Source organism: Lutra lutra, chromosome 11 (genome assembly GCF_902655055.1).
Source record: "Lutra lutra chromosome 11, mLutLut1.2, whole genome shotgun sequence".
Classification (NCBI taxonomy): domain Eukaryota; kingdom Metazoa; phylum Chordata; class Mammalia; order Carnivora; family Mustelidae; genus Lutra; species Lutra lutra.
In genome coordinates this window covers 62,072,258-62,089,903 of record NC_062288.1, presented here as the reverse complement: position 1 = coordinate 62,089,903, position 17,646 = coordinate 62,072,258, and the positions used below count along the sequence as shown (strand labels likewise).

At 38.3% G+C, this 17,646-nt stretch overlaps 1 protein-coding gene across 3 annotated transcripts in view; it reads right to left on the bottom strand.

Moving 5' to 3' along the window:
* The window catches only part of ZNRF2 (zinc and ring finger 2), a 100,104-nt gene that overhangs the window by 40,091 nt on the left and 42,367 nt on the right, over nucleotides 1-17,646 (bottom strand). For all 3 annotated transcript variants that reach the window (XR_007121417.1, XM_047694482.1, XM_047694481.1), the window contains exon 2: nucleotides 4,419-4,514. Coding sequence is in view for 2 of the 3 variants with exons in the window: in XM_047694482.1 (XP_047550438.1) it covers nucleotides 4,419-4,514 (96 nt within the window). In the remaining variant the exon portion in view is untranslated. The remainder of the gene's footprint in view (nucleotides 1-4,418; nucleotides 4,515-17,646) is intronic.

The window sequence follows — 17,646 nt, the reverse complement described above, 5'->3', positions numbered from 1 at the left end:
TAGTTTTACGAATAGAAATTCGAAGAAAACATTTATGATCTAATATTCCCTTCATGTCCCCTCCACCTTGAACACTAAGCATATACCCACCGGCTTCATGCAGAAAAGTGTAGCTCTTCCTGCCTACAATAAACTTACCAAGTTGCATTGTAAAAGGTCTCACTAGTTCTTTCTTAACTGCCAGAGCATACTCAGTGACCGTGCAACAGGCAGTCCCTGACTTAAGGGCAGTCGATACAGATGAACACTCACTGTGGCACTCTGAATTTTTTCCATCCTGCCAAAAACACTACCTGCAGTAGGTAAGCACTCACATCACTCTGAATCATTCCCTGTCAGATTGCCTTGGGCCTCCTACCTGAACCTCTGTCGAACCAGCTGCCTTAACCCTGAGAGCTTCTACCTAGCCAATTTTCTTCTTCAGTTACCAAGACTTGAGTATTTGCATATATTATTACAGGTTAAAGGAAACAAACAAAAAAACAAAATCACTGTGAGCTAGTCTGGAAACCAAACACTTAGAGTAATGTCTCTGAGTATAAATCTGGAACTCTTGAATCACCAGTTTATGTTTAAATTTCTGAAATTCATGCTATTGTAGAGTTTGACTATAAATATATTCAGCCTGAAAAACAAGCTCAACTAATCAATCGTCTTGCTCTGAATATTTATAGTTAAATTGTATACATTTAACAAATACTTTTCAAAATTTCAGTTCTAGCTAGTTTAGGAAAGGTTGTAAAAGGTAGAATAAACACCATGCTAAAAAAAATTCTCATTTGAGTATCAACACAATTTACACACCCTACCTCTCTGATGCACATCTTTCTTTAGAATCAATTTTTAGGAATTCAAACTGGAAGTGAGAAAACCATGCGACTGACACGAGATTTTTCTCAACTTGCTCTAAACTTTGTAGTGATCCTAGAGGACTACCTTACCGTTCAAGAGCCCAATTTTATCACCTGTGATAGATGAGATTTGGGAGACTGAAAGGTAACAGAATCTGCCATCTCAAAATAAGCCTCTTTGGTATAGGATTATTTCCAGGAGATTGAAAAACAGACACAGAAGCTCCGAAAAAAGAGTAAACATTATCCTTTTGTAAGGGAAATTTGCATTTATAAAGGAAATCTCCATTTGTAAAACTGTCAGAGTAAGAGACTATTAGAAGAGAATCTATCTTATCAGTGGAGAAGACAACCACAGGGCTTAAATATGCATAACAAACGCCTTGTTTACCTTGATTTTCCCTGTAAGTCCCATAGCTAGAGAGGCTCCCAACCCCACCCTCACCTTCTTTGTTTTTAGCTGAAGACAGCATTAAACCCACATTCTAAATCATCTCAGAGATTTACTCCCTTCTCCCAGGGTATCTCCCATGTATATAAGTCAAGCATTGCTAAACTTTTGTTTTTCTCTTATTAATCTGTCTTTTATCAGAGGTCTCTGCTAAGAACACAGAAGGGTAGACCGGATCATTTTTTTTTCCTTCCCTACAGGGTTCTGCCCTCAAAACAGCCTGGTGTAAGAACCCTGCAGACCGTAATGGGAAGGCATACTGCCCACCAGCCACCACTCTCTAACCTCAAACAGCCAATCCAAACAACTTTTTCTTTTACCACTGCTGGCCACTGTCCCATTTTTATGAAGAAACTGTTTTGGGCTGCTTTTTTCAAATGTTTATAGACAGTTAATATGTATTTAACAAATTAAAAAGTTTCAGATATACCTACCATAAAGTAGGTAGCCATTCTTAAAAATATCTGCACCTTTATTTGCTTTTCCCATTAAGTTTACTAATGTCTGAATTTGAAGACTATTCAGTATTTAAAACCTAAATTCTTGGTTTACAGTTTTCAGTAACAAAAATTCAACTGAGTAAATTTTGAAGATCTAACTGGCTTTATTAATCAATTCATGAATTAGGCAGCATTCTATCTAGCACGTAGAGGGGAGATCGAAAGGGCTACAAGAAAGGAAAGGTTTTTAAAGGTGGAGAGGAGGTGGAAAAAAGAAAATTATTTGCAAAGTATCCATTGTTTTAGTCAAGGTCACCCTTCTCAGGTGAACTGGAGGCATCTGATCACATTTCTTAGTGCTGACCAGGAAATTCTCATGTTGACTAGTTAAAGGCTACAACGGGGGCGAGTGGGGGAGCGGTGGTGAAATTGCAGTTAGGTTAGGTATTGAGTCTTGGTTTACCGACTTGGTGCCTTGACCTAAGTGACACCATTTTGGGCCTGTGGGTTCCTTTCCAACAACACTATACCCAAGCAGAAGGTTACATATTGATTCTTGAAGGTATCTTCAAGATACCAAATACATGAGCTAGTAAAAAACTCCTGACTTGAGGGGCCTGGGTGGCCTGGTGGGTGGCCTGCCTTTGGCTCAGGTCATGATCTCAGGGTCCTGGGATAGAGCCCTGCATACATACGGCTCTCTGCTCTGCAGGGAGCCTGCTTCTCCCTCTCTCTCTGCCTACTTGTGACCTCTGTCAAATAAATAAGTAAAATCTTAAAAAACAAACAAACAAAAAACTCTTGGCTTGAGCCCAGTTAAGGAAATTAAAAACTGCCAAATTATCAACATTCACAAAGATTATAGCATATACGTATATGTAGCATATATATATGATTTATATATATGTATGTACGTATGTATCTCTCTCACAATAAGGAAATGTACAGAATACTAAGGTTATGTGCAAACACTGTTCAAGGAATTAATATTTGTGCTTTCAAAATTCACAGCTAGACTCTTAACATTTAAGGATTTTTATTTTTAAAACGCTTGCAATAATCATAATTATGGAGGGTAGGGCGCCTGGGTGGCTCAGTGGGTTAAGCCGCTGCCTTCGGCTCAGGTCATGATCTCAGGGTCCTGGGATGGAGTCCCACATCGGGCTCTCTGCTCAGCAGGGAGCCTGCTTCCCTCTCTCTCTCTGCCTGCCTCTCTGTCTACCTGTGATCTCTGTCAAATAAATAAATAAAATCTTTAAAAAAAAAAAAAATTATGGAGGGTAATGATAAGACAATGGAGTACAAATGAGAAACAAGCCCCATCACTTTTATCTCAAATTTTGAACCTGACTGAGAATGTTTATTTTTTAAGTAACTGAATTTCAATTATATTATGCAAAGTAACCAATTCAATTTGACAATGCAAGAAGGTTTGGATATAATCAACAGGTGCATTTACTATTCAAAGGAACTGCTATAATCTTCTTTTACTTATTCACTGGAAAATAAAGGGTGAAGGGAAAGGGTTCTATTGTCAATACTGTAATGGTGTGGCTGAAGCACTGCTCTATTAGAAAGAGATTCCTAAATCAGTTTGCAAAAGAGCTAGACAGGGTAACATGTTTATGTCAATATTAAAGTCTACCTCCCACCCCAACATTTTTGTAATCTGGGGAGAAATCTCAAATTCTTTTTTTTTTTTTTTTTTTTAAATCTCAAATTCTTAAGTGGGCTAAACTGGTTAACTTCTGGCTGATGCTCAGCTGTAGAATCCATCTGTTTTATTCACTGCTGTATCCCAACCTCCTAACACCACACCTCGTACTCCCCAGGTTCTCATAAGACATCTACTGAAGGGTGCCTGGGTGGCTCAGCGGTTTAAGTGACCACTCTTGATTTTGCTGGGGTCATGATCTCCTGGTATGGGACCTTGCGCTCAGCAGTCTGTCTGCCTGTCTCTCTCCAGGGCCTCTACCCCTCCCCCAAATCATACACTCTCAAATAAATAAACAAATAAAATCTTTAAAGAAAAAAAGACATTTGTTGAATGAAGTCAACCTTTCAATTGGGTTCACTGTTTACTGGTGCTCTTCCTACTCATTCTATTCCAAATCAAATACTACATTTGAGGGGCACCTGGGTGGCTCAGTGGGTTAAGCCTCTGCCTTCGGCTCAGGTCGTGATCCTGGGGTCCTGGGATCGAGCCCCGCATTGGGCTCTCTGCTCAGCAGGGAGCCTGCTTCCCTTCCTCTCTCTCTGCCTGCCTCTCTGCCTGCTTGTGATCTCTGTCAAATAAATAAATAAAAATCTTTAAAAATAAAAAATAAATAAAAAATAAAAAATACTACATTTGAAAAATCCATGAAATTTTCTTGTAGGCTCTTGAAATTTGTCTATTTAAGAATTTTTGAAAAAAGCCAGGAATGAACTGTGTGATTTTTTTTTTTTTTAAGTCTATTTCAAAATGTACCAAGGCTACACTGAGAAATCTTGCCTAGGATTTTAAATGTCTGGAGATGGTGGTCAGGAAAGAATGGTAAAGCCAAAGCATCAGACCTAACTAAAAAACCAGTTAGCTCCAGGGTTCCTTGCCTTTTAAATTTTACCTGAAACATAAAATTCATAAAATCTAAGGTAATTCTAATTTAAAATAGCATTTTAAAGCACCAGACTTACCATTATAGGTTATTCTTGGCTTTGTTAAACACATCACAAGATGCAAATCCATTTCATCTGAAGGTACAAATTTTGAGCATACGGGGCACTTAAATCCTAAAAAGTAAAAGAAACGCGTTTCACTCAATTATTCCAAATATCCAATTCCTATTTCTTAAAAAAGCATCAAAGACAAAAAGCATTTCAAATTTCAATATTACACATACAGTAATACACTACTTGATTTCAAGTTAGGTTGGGAAGTTTTTAACTATACTGACTTCAATCTATTTACAAAGACCATCCCATTTCAAATGAAGCAAGTACAGATGAGAAGAATCAGGCTCACTACAAAACTCCCATATCTATTCCTAACATATGGGTCCAATCATTCTATTCTTGTTCCTAATTTTTTACATTAACCTGAACTTTTAATTTTGTGAAAATTACCTTTCCCAGCTTAGTAGGACACAATCTGAGTCACAACGTTTTTACAGCTACATAGTACCTTAAAACTATTCTACTCCATTGACCTTTTAAAAATTATTCTGATGAAGAAAGTCAATATTGGCAAAAACCAGGTCTAGAATCCAAGACTTCTGTCTTCTAGTACAGTGATCTTTCTCACACTATGCTACTACATTCACAGTGCAAACCGAAAATAGGATCAAATAGGAAAGATGTCCCAGTCAACTCTGACACCTAAGTATCAGTTTCCTACAACATTCATTCCGCACTAAGTATTTGCCTGAGGTAGTCTATTAAAAATAAACTGGATACTGAAGGAGAGAATACCCTATGTATTCAGGTCTATCCTACTCCCTCACCTACCAGGGTAACCGCCCCATTTCTGGTTCCTTACCACGGCTCTGCTGCCCTACTACTCCCTCTCTGACATCTGGAAGCAGATGAACAACGCTGGACCCCTGATTCAAGATTGCCAATTTATAGTTTGGCTAGAACAACAAACCGCAAGTGGAACACAAAAAGATGGTCTGGGCCAATCTGTTTTTCTGGGAAATATGACAAGCAACAGCAAGAGTACACTTGTCAGCTGTAAAGAGCTGAGGCAGAAAGGGCACATGTAGGTTTGAGAGAGACCAGCGGCTCATGGAAGCTTAACTTACAAGAGAACTGAAACTACTGGCTTGCATGGAGACCTTGAAGCAGATGTGCAGACAGGAGCAGAAGTACCTTGAGAGACAAGAGCTAGTAAGAAGGGTAGTGAAAGAAACCTGCCGCTGCCGCAGACTCTGACAGCTCTATACTTCTAGCACTTGTGTGTTCTCGGAGGCGCTCTCCTCTGTTCACCGTGACTTGAAACTGACTGTGACCAAATGTGCCAGACTAGAATCATACACTTCATGCAGAACTTTTTATACAAATCAGGAAAAGTTCCTGTTATGGGTACTTAATCCAGGTATTCAAAGTCCTAAATGAAATATATGATTTGAACGTTGCTTTTGACATTGTAGTAAATGCATTTTAAAATAAAGAATAAAGGTATGGTTACTTCCCCTTCTTAAAAACCACCAAAATAAAAAGAAGAAAGAGGAAAGGAAATTCATTTAAAATGAAACTACAAAATAGCTATAATCCCCAAACTATACCAATATAAGGAAATTTAAGTCAATTAAGTCAACAGAAGTCGAATTTAAGTCAAATGACTCTCTTAAGTACCATTCATATTTCAAAGACCAACCAACAATCTTTTGCTTGCAATTGAAAGAAAAAAAAAAAACAAACAACCTTCCATTTAAGTTAAAAAGGACATCAAAGAGGGAAAAAGGAAACCAATTTTCTAACTATTGATCAGAATCATCTGAGTATAGGCATATAAGCTCTTAAGTTATAAAAGCACAATATGTGAAGTACTGAGAGGATCCAACTGCTCAGGAAGTAGAGCCAAAGGAGAGAGAACTCTATGGGTAAACAACCACCTGGATTTTTAGTTAAGTACAATAAATTAGTATGTTTCTTTCTTCTCCCATCTAAAATCCACTGAAATGAGAATAAAAGAAATTAAGATAAAGAACCTGAGACCACAGATGAGAAAAGAGAAACTACCAGGACTGAGAAAACAGACATCCCAAGTGCCCGTGGAAGTCAGTCAAGTCTCACTACCTAATTCTCAAAGGATTCAAAATTCTACACCTCTGGGGCGCCTGGGTTGGCTCAGTGGGTTAAAGCCTCTGCCTTTGGCTCAGGTCATGATCCCAGGGTCCTAGGATTGAGCCCCGCATAGGGCTCTCTGCTCAGCAGGGCGCCTGCTTCCTCCTCTCTCTGCCTGCTTCTCTGCCTACTTGTGATCTCTGCCTGTCAAATGAATAAATAAAATCTTAAAAAAAAAAAAACAAAAAAACTACACCTCTGAATGACTTCCCAAGACAATGGTGAGGCAGGAGGTTAACATCTAGACTCATTCCAAGACTGGGGGGGGGGGGGGGAATCCCTGGATTCTCAATACATGACACATAGCAACTACAAGAAACTACAGTTCCCCAACTACAGCAGGAGAATGAAAGCTAACTATAGAATACAAGACCCAAAATAGAGATTTGAGGACCCCAGGCACAGCAATGGGAAGGAAGAGAAGAAAACACAGGGATAAAAGATCCATGTACAGAAAAGGGCCCATCTGCCAACTTTCTTTAGCAAGAAATTGGTAGACTCTTTTAAATCAAAATGACTCACAGAATAGATCATCAAGAACTTTGTCTATGGATAAGCCCCAGCCTTAAACATAAAGCATCCCATCAGCTTTTCAGCGCCTCGCTCATAAACATAATGCAACAGAAGAAAAAAATTTGCATGGTTAAAACAGAACACACCAGAAACAAATTAAAAAAAAAAAAAAAGAAAGAAAGAAAATATTTACAACATCCCAGAAGGACAATATCCTTGATACACAAAGAATTCTTAAAAACTGTGAACTGTGAAAAATCAAACACCAGTTAGAAAAACGGGCAAAAGTTCTAAACCAGTATTTTACCAAAAGGATATTCAACTGAACTTTAAACAAACAAAACACTGCACATTATCAGAATAGAAGCAGCACCTTCCTCTTAAGTTCTTTTTTTTTTTTTTTTAAAGATTTTATTTATTTGACAGAGAGAGAGAGAGAGATCACAAGCAGGCAGAGAGACAGGAGGGGAAGCAGGCTCCCCACTGAGCAGAGCCGAGGCAAGGCTCGATCCCAGGACCCTGAGATCATAACCTGAGCTGAAGGCAGAGGCTTAACCCACTGAGCCACCCAGGCGCCCCAAGTTCTTTTTCTTTATTTCCATTTTAGTGGGTCTTAGGAGGGAAGAGAAACACGTGTTTAATTCACATTTTTTAACTAGAAATCCAGGTTAATTCTTTGTACTACTGCTTTCTCTCCTTAGGCTTTACTTTTATCTCTACATTAAGAAATCACTACTTACCCCAGATTGGCAAAAACTCAAAACCTTGACAACGTACTGTTGGTGAAGCTGTGAGGAAACAAGTACTTTCATACACTGCTAGTAGGAACGCAAAATTTTACAAGCTCTAAGGAGGGCAATCTGGCAATATCTAACTCGATTACATATGTATTTATCTTCTGATCTAGCAATCCCATTTCTAGCTTCTCACCCTGAAGGTATATCCCTAAAACACACGCACAGACAGAAGATTCTGAGGAGACAGCAGAGCAGGAAGCACTGGCAAAACTGGCCTCCCCACCTAAATAATTGCTGGTGGAGTCTGTCTCAGGGAACTGTTCTGGAACTCTGGAGTTTACTGAAGGCTTGCAACTTCCAAGACAAAGACCAGGACAGTACAACTGTGGTTAATTTCAGCTCTGAGCAAAGCGAACAGTCACCTTTCCTACCACACCCCACCCCCGGTCACATGGCAAGGCACTTGTTCTTGGAGCAGCTTACACAGAGCTTGCAGGAACCAGGGTGGCCATACATGACTGTCCTCTGAATACTGGGACCTTGCACTCTGATCGCTGCTTCCCATCCAAGAGGTACAGACACAGAGAAGGGTAGTCATTGCTGTCAGACCTTCCCCATGATAAGCCCTTCCTCCACTCAAGCTGAAGAAATTTCAAGGGGCTTTAAAGGACCTATGCCCTTTCCCCTCCCTTTATTTCTCACTCTTCCTCCCTATGGGAGCCCAACATTAAAGACTAGGAGATTAAAGAACAACTATACATACAGGGGAAATCAGAAAGACCGTGTATGCCCAGGGCAAGTCTTGAAGAAGACCTTAAATTTTTACCTCAGGCTGATGATCCTTGTCAGAGAGCCTACAATACCTCCCAAAAAAACAATAATAAAAAGCAGCAAGACACTGGGAAGGGGAAAATCTGATTTCCAGAATTAACATATTAGATTAGAATAACCAGTTTTCAGCAAAGAACAAAACAAAACAAAAACCTTAACCGTACAAAAAACCTGTAAAGTACGGCCTTTTTTTTTTTTTTTTTTTTTAAAGATTTTATTTATTTGACAGAGAGAGACACAGCAACAGAGGAACACAAGCAGGGGGAATGGAAGGGGGAGAAACAGGCTTCCCGCTGAGCAGGGAGCCCTAAGCGGGGCTTCAACCCAGGACCCTGGGATCATGACCTGAGCCAAAGATAGATGCTTAATGACTGAGCCACCCAGGTGCCCCAAAAGTATGTCCTTTAAAGGAAAAAAAGAAAGAAAAGAAACTGTCCGTAAAAAAGCTCTGATGGCAGATACACTAGCCAAAGATTTTTAAATGTCTAGCTTAAAGATGCTCAAAAAACAAAGGAAGATGTAGAGAAGGTCAAGAAAATATGATTGAAATATGAATAAAATGGGAATATCAATAAATAGAAAACCTAAATAGAAACCATGAAGAAATTCTGGACCTGAAAAGTGTAGTAACTGAAATGAAAAACTCACTAGAGCAATTCAAAGACTCATTTGAGCAGGAAAAATAATCCATGAACTTTAAGATAGGGCAATGGAAATTATCTTGTCTGAGGAACAGAGAGAAAAAAGATGGAAGAAAAGTGACCAGAGCCTAAGGGACCCATGGGACACCAACAAGTAGAGCAAGATATGCATTGTGGGAGTCCCAGTAAGAGAGACAAAGGCCGAGAGAATATATGAAGAAATAATGGCTGAAAACTTGCCAAATTTGATTAAAGACATGAATATAATAAACATCTATAAAGCTCAACAACCTCGACGTAATGAACTCAACGGCACCCATGCCAGGATACCTTATATTCAAACTTCCAAAAGACAAAGAGGGAATTTTGAAAACAGCAAAACAAAGGTGATTATCACATTAAGGGATCCTAACATTTTGAGCAGATTTCTCATGAGAAACTTTGGAGTCTAGAAGGCAGTGAGCTGAGATGATGTATTTAAAGGGCTCAAAGAAAAACAACAACAGCCCTGTCAATTAAGAATCCTATATCCAGCAAAACTCCTTCAAAGGTAAGGGAGAAATCGTAAAATTCCCAGATAAACAAAGGCTGAGAAGTTCATCACTAGAGCCATCCTAGAGGAAATGGAGAGGGAACAACAACAAAAAACACAAAACACTAGACAGTAACTCAAAACCATAATGAGAAATAAAGATCTCAATAAAGATCTTCAGATGGAGGGCAACTGTTTTCAGGGAACTGTACTAAAGGAACTGCACCCAGGAATCTTTATCTATTCCTATCTGGACCTGACTCCAGGAACAAGATTCTGGAGTCAAACTGATGCCACACTGGGATGAGACTGTGTGAGTGCCGGAAAGAAGTGCATATATCTCACATATGGAAGGGATGTGAACTGTGATTGCTAGAAGGCAGACTACGTATACAATCTCCAAATACAGTTGCTTTCAATTTCATGCACCCTGTTTCTCACATTAAGACGAATTCTTCTCTCCTTATATCTGGGCCAGCATAAATGCTCTGGTTGATCAAGAGTGCAGAAGTAGAAGTGATGTTCTAGGATTTCTGAGATAAATCTTAAAAGCTTTGCAGCTCCCACTTGACCTTTTGGAATGCTCACTTTTGGGATACTCCCTTTCAGAACCCCACTGCCATGTTCTAGGAAGTTCCTGCCAAAAATAGGTCACAAATAGGCATTTCAGCTGGAATGTCAGCTAGAGCCTGAGGTGAGCCCTGAGCTGACAACCAGAGTCAGTTGCCAGGTATAATGTGTGAGCTACCTTGGATGTTGCGTTACTTTCAACTTCCAAATGACTCTAGCCCCAACTTCCATCTGCAACTGCTTGAGAGACTCGCCAAGGGAGAGCTCCAACAACTAATTCAATTCTACTCATAGAACCTCAAGAAATAATAAATTTATGTTTTAATTAAAACACACACAAACACAGTAAGTTATGATGGCACTCTTTGGAATCGCACAATCCTGTAAACATAGTGAAGACGCACAATGCAGAAACCATTAGGCATCTACACAACGGAACACTCTGCAGTTATAAAAAGGAAATGAGGAAGGTCTCTATGAACTGATGGAGAGATATTAAGGCTATCTTAAGTGAAAAAAGCAATGTGGGAAAAAAACTCAATGTTAGGCAAACTACTGTGCAACAAAGAAGAGTAACTAATACATGTACATGTATGTATCTGCAAATAGAAAAAAAAACAAGAAAGGATAAACTTCAAATTAAGGTTTATATACATGTTGCTTGTAGGTAGTTAAAATGTGGTTAAAAAAAGGAAAAAGGTATTCGAATGTACCTTTTAATATAGTTTTTGACTTTTGCACAATGTTACTGAATACATATCCAAAAATAAAACAAGAATTAGGGGGAAATCCCTACTAAAATTAAATATAAATGGACACAAATGAATGTAACTATATACCAGATACAAATACACACATGCCTATGCATGTGTAGGTACACACATGCATACATATATATGTATGCACACACACAGGGACCCAGAAGCAATGATACCTCCATAGCAAAAAGCAGACTCAACCCCCAGATTTTGGGTTTTTTACTATCATTCCTCCATGAAGAGAAAAAAGAGCTCCTTGGAGAAAAATCTGAGTTCTAGGTCTGGGACAGGGAAAGTACAAGGTGAACCTAGAATATCTTGTCATGCCAGACTAAGGAAGTGGTCAAAAACTGATATGAACACATAAAAAGGCAAAGAAGCCAGCTTGAAAGGGCTTCTCCTGGTCAGATTTGGATCTGAGAATCAAAATGGATAATGACCAGATCACAGATCACAGTATCTTACATCTAAAAAGGATGCCAAAGTATATATAAATAATTACATTCTGAAAATATCAACCCAAGATCACTTAATTAACACAGATAAAAAGGTACTCTTAAAATGGAGAAACTATCTGACCTCACCTTTGATGTTCAAACTTAGTATCACCGACAAAAGGACAAGCAGAAGTCTGTGCTTCCTGATGTGCTTCACCGAGTACACAATACTTACATGTATTTCCACCAAATATAACTAGAACCTCATTATGAGGAAATTTAGAAAAAGCCAACATATAAGACGTACACCAAAACATTCATAGAAAAGAGTAAATATGATAAAACTACCAACACAGGAAACCAAAAAAAACCTTAGCACTGCTGAACCCCAAAAATCTAAAATTTCAATTTATTTTTGTTTCTGTGTATTTGACTTGATGTGTTTTATCAGGTATTTAGTTTTGGGGTCCATTTTGTATCTTGGAGGTTTTTCCCAAATTTCCTCTTCTGTCCCATTAAGATGATAACTGCACCCACAAAACAAGAGACTGTAAGAACAGAGCAGCAAACAAGAGCTCCTCAAACTTTTAATGAAATTAAGAATTCTTTAAAATTCTTAACTAACAATTCAAATAGACAGCTGGATTATTAACTTGAGGTACTAATGATGCCAAATGATAATAACAATGAACATTTACTATCTACCAGGAAATTTTCTAAGCACTTTGGGTGAATGAACTCGTTTATTCCCACATCCTTGAGTGAGGTACTAATACAAACCCAATTTACACATGAAAAACAGAAAGAGTATTAAGTAACTTCACACAGCTAGAAAATGGCAAAGCCAGAAATCAAACTGGGCTTCAGGCTTCAGAGCCTAAGTCTCCAACCATCACTCTGCACATCTTTTTTTAACCTCTCAAAAAGTAGAATTAAAAATCAAACAGAATAATAAAGTCAGAAGATCGATCCAGGTGGTCTAACATCCAACCAACTAGAAACAGACTTGAAAAAAAAAGGGAGAAACTCCCAAACACATAATTTCCCAAACTGAAATTTATGACTATGCGAACTGAAAGAATGTACCCATACAACAAAGGAAAAGAAATAGCCATACCAAGGTATGGTACTGTGACATAACAGAGCATTAGGGGTAAGAATAAAGTCTAAAAACTTTCAGAAAGAAAAAAGATGAAAAGTACCTAGAATAGTTTCCCGGACTTTTAAATTTTTTTGCCTTTCATGATACTAATATTTTTGCAGAGTCTAGTTAACTGCTTTCCAGAATCAGAATGGCATTAGTCTTCTCAATAGCAACACCTGAAAGGAGACAAATGAAGCAGTAACTTTAAGATTCTGAAAATTATTTCACTCAGACTATATACCCAAACTATTACATAGTCACACACATTTTATCGAAGTATAGGCAAAGTATCAAAAACTTTCCTTCCTCTGCACCCTCTAGAAGGAACACAAGGTCCACTGAAACAAAGGAGCAAACAGAAAAGAAGAAAAAAACAAAAAAAAAGACACCAAGATAAAGGAAATAAGCTCTCTCATAGGAGAGAAGTGGAGAAAAATCCTTGGATAATGTGTAACAGGTCTAGAAGATATTTGGCACAGACTGGAAGAGGGGAGTAGAGGAAGCAAGGAGAAGAGGAAGAGGGTGGGAAATGGTAGGGAGTAAACAGATAAGGTTTCTTGATGTGTTGTATCAGGTGGAAAACAGTGTTGTGTTCAGACAGTTTTATAATTCTTTTTCAAGTTTGGGAAGAACTGACAGGAACTTAGAAAATCAAATAAGCGAATAGATGGAGGCAATTTTTAACTACAAGACAAATACACAACAGAAAATGTAATCCACAGTCATAAACAATGAGTATCAAGATCATCATTTTAAAAAGACATTCAAAAAGTATAAGGATAAAAATGAAGACAGGTGATATATATAAAACCTCATCTTTCATAATAAACAGTTAATAGTTAACATTTTAAAAAATTTAAAAGAATATAAGCATATTACTTATAAATATGGAAGGAAATGTAATAACCAACAGCTACGAGTGTTGAAAAACAGTTATCTCAAGAAAATAAAAACTAGGAGTTGGGGAGAGTTGAGACAAGAGAATAATGATATTTATTATAAAACTCTAAGTACTGGGGCGCCTGGGTGGCTCAGTGGGTTAAAGCCTCTGCCTTCGACTCAGATCATAATCCAGGGTCCTGGGATCGAGCCCCGCACTGGGCTCTCTGCTCAGCAGGGAGCCTGCTTCCCCTCCGCCTACTTGTGATCTCTGTCTGTCAAATAAAAAAAAAAACCACTGGAAGTACTTTTTTCAAAATATATACATATTATTACTTTAATTTATTTAAATTTTACTTAAAATTTTTTTTGAAGATTTTATTTATTTATTTGACAGAGAGATCACAAGTAGGCAGAGAGGCAGGCAGAGGGAGAGGCGGAAGCAGGCTCCCTGCTGAGCAGAGAGCCTGCAGCTCAGATCCCAGGACCCTGAGATCATGACCTGAGCTTAAGGCAGAGGCTTTAACCCACTGAGCCACCCAGGCGCCCCAAAATTTTACTTAAATTTTAATTAAAATTAAAGTTTTTAATTTTAATTAAACTATTTTAAAGGAAGAAATGTCTTCAGAGCACAGGACACATCAGCCTAGTGAAAAAGTATTCTGTGAGAACATATCCCGACTGAAGTTGCTGCCTCCCTTAGATGACTTTCTCTGCTATTTCCCCACACTGTTCCTCCCTCGACAACAGTTTCAACTAGAAGTCACTCCATTCTTTGATGAATAATAATAAAAAAGATTTCAGTATAGGACCTATGCACTGTATGAATCCACCATATAGACAAAACACTAAAAAGGCAGATGACTGAGACAAATCAGAGAACTCCGGGAACAGCTTAATAGTTCAGCAAATAAATATGACAATAAACTATAAAAGAAATAAAAACTGGGACACCTGGGTGGATCAGTTGGTTAAGCGGCTGCCTTTGGCTCAGGTCATGATCCCAGCGTCCTGGGATCGAGTCCCACATCGGGCTCCTTGCTCAGCAGGAAGCCTGCTTCTCCCTCTGCCTGCCACTCTGTCTGCCTGTGCTCACGCTCTCTGACCAAAAAATAAATAAATAAAAATAAAAAAAATAAAAATAAAAACCACAGAAGACCTGGAGAGAAATAGAAATAGCTAGTAACAACATCACTGACATAGAAAGCAGAGAGTTATGGAAAACAAAACAAAAATGGCAGCAATCAGAAAAAAAGATAAATTACGGAAAACAAAGGCTAATTGCTTTTCCCAAACAAGAGAACAGAATCGAAACAACAAATCAAAATTATCAAAGATAGTAAAAGAAAAAAAAAAAGTGGGGACAAGGGTGGCAGAAATCTTACTGGTCTCAGAATTATCCACAGAATACACAGGTATTACTTTGGACACATCTCTGTGCATGCTGGGGGGGTGGGGCGGGGATGGTAAGGTGTCTTCAGAACACTTAGAAGGGAAAAAGACTGGGACTCAAATGTATATCCTCAAATATTCAGACTCAAGACCCAACCAAGAGATTAATAAAAAATTCAGGAATGGACAAGCTGTGGTGTTTTATGCTTATACACACACACACACACACACACACACACACACACACACACACACGTAGTATATACACTACACAATATTTCATTTAATTGAAGAAAAACTGTAGGAATTATTGCTATGGTATGGTATATAATTAATAGAAATGTCAGCAATGTGAAAATGATATAACCACCCACCATCTGGGATGAGAATGTCATGATCACGTTTCTATATAAAAAGAACAAGGGAGGGGCACCTGGGTGGCTCAGCTGGTCAAGCACCTGCCTTTGACTCGGATCATGATCCCAGGGTCATGTTCACATGTGTGTGTGCTCTAATAAATAAAATCTTAAAAAAAAAAAAAAAAAGGACAAGGGAGACTGATGAAGAGAATAGACAGTAGAAATAAGCCAGATAACCCTGGTCTTTTAAAGCAAAGTACAGAGGTACTGAAACATGAATGTTATTATTCCCTTTTGCCCTACACAGCTCCTAGATTGCTATCGAAGCCCTGTTCAGGTATCATCCTTCTCCAGGAATCTCTCAATGCTCCATCTCGAAGCTGATTTAATCATTCCCTCCCTCTGTATTTCTTCTATGCTTTGATGATACTTCTAATACCACAATGTAGTACATGGCACTACAATTACTTATTTGTGTCTATCTTCCTAATTAGCTTGAATAGTCTAGTGAAAATACAGACTTTGAAGTCCAAAAGACCTGGGTGCAAACCCAGTTCTACCACATAAAAACTATGTGACCCCCGGGGATGGCACTTAAAGCCCTCCCCCAGATGCTATCAACCTGCTATCATCCCCAATGATTACCAATGTTCTCAACTCAAAGCTGGTACTCTAAGGTTTTCCAAAATTAAAACTATTCCTCTACACTTTCCCTTAAACAAAGCTCTATTCCTTCTGATCTCAATTAGATAATTTAATTGACTAATACAATTTTAGAAGGAAATGACCAAGAACCTTAAAACTTCGGTACATGTGCTGAATAGGACAATGGAACGAAACAGTAACAGAGGAATGTGTTTACGAAATATTTACAGCAGGTAACCTCCATCAGCTACACCAAACTCCCCAGGTAATACGAACCAGTGGCTGCCACTTCTTATCTTCAATAATGGAATTAAAGAATATTAAAGCAAAAGGAATCCACAGACTCTCTTGGTTGAAACTGCTCACATTAACAGCAACCTAAGTGCAAAAAAATCAAAAGCAACGGACTTGGCTCTTCCAATTCCTAACCTATCAAAGTTTTTACTGTGGTAAAAGAGACACCTATATCATCTTTTGCATTACATTCTTACATGTTACATTACATTACAACCTTTTACATTACTGAAGAGTCTATCATCTTTTACATTACTGGGCACCGGGCACACAGTTTTCTCCCACACTGGCCTTTTCACATAATTGCTATTACCCTAATACAAATTTGGCGTCATCAATGTAATCTTTCATCCAACAGAACATACCCACCCACACCTCTATGCCCTTGCTTTTAAGCCAGTATGCCTTGCTTTTCTCTTACTTTATTAACAACCTGCTCCTGTTTAAGCCCAGATCAAGTCTCACCATTTCAATGAAACCTTTTAAGAGAACTCAAAACCATAACATCCTTCTATGTTCTACTACATTCTGTTAACTGCTAACAGTCATTTGATATATATCATCTACAACAACTCTTCAATGTAGATTTAATCTCCCCAACTGGATTAACATCTGTGGGGTAGAAACTGTATATTCTTCTAAGTATTCTACTCAACCACCCTACCTGAGCATCCAGCTAGACCTACAGCTGACTCAATCAATACCTAAATGCATATGCATGAATGAACTGTGTATTTGGTCTCGGTTCTACAGAGGAAGAGTTGCGCGATTAAAAGCAGATTAGGAAACGCTAACTGCAACTAAGAGAGTCCTAACCATCGCTTGCAGGAAATGAACAGCATTTTTTTTTAAAAATTCAGTTTAAAGGTAAAATTATTCTCAACACGCCAATAAAAACAGGTATGCCAATAAAAAGAAAGTTAAATCAACTTCCATAAGTTTTATAGTATATATAATATATGGCATACAACAAAAGGTCTGGAGTATAAACTGAGGAGAAAGATATTCCATTTGCCAGCAGGACCTGCTCAGAGTTTGGCAAATATAGGATCATCGTTAGGAAAAATGTCCTCAGAAAAGGTAAGCCAAGTAACTTAAATAACCACCAGCAAGATGAGCTGCAGGCTGCCTATTTTCTAACCATCATGTCTTTCTAATAAGTAAAATTTCTGCTACATGAAAAAAGGTGCTCAAGAAGCCAAAAGGAAACACTTAAATTAAGCCTGCATTGTTCAATAATCACAGCTACTTAAAAAGGACAAAAACATCTCTAACAAAATAAAAAGAGCGGGATAGGAAATGTTCCCACAACACATACAGAGTAAATTTTAACCTTGCTCAACTA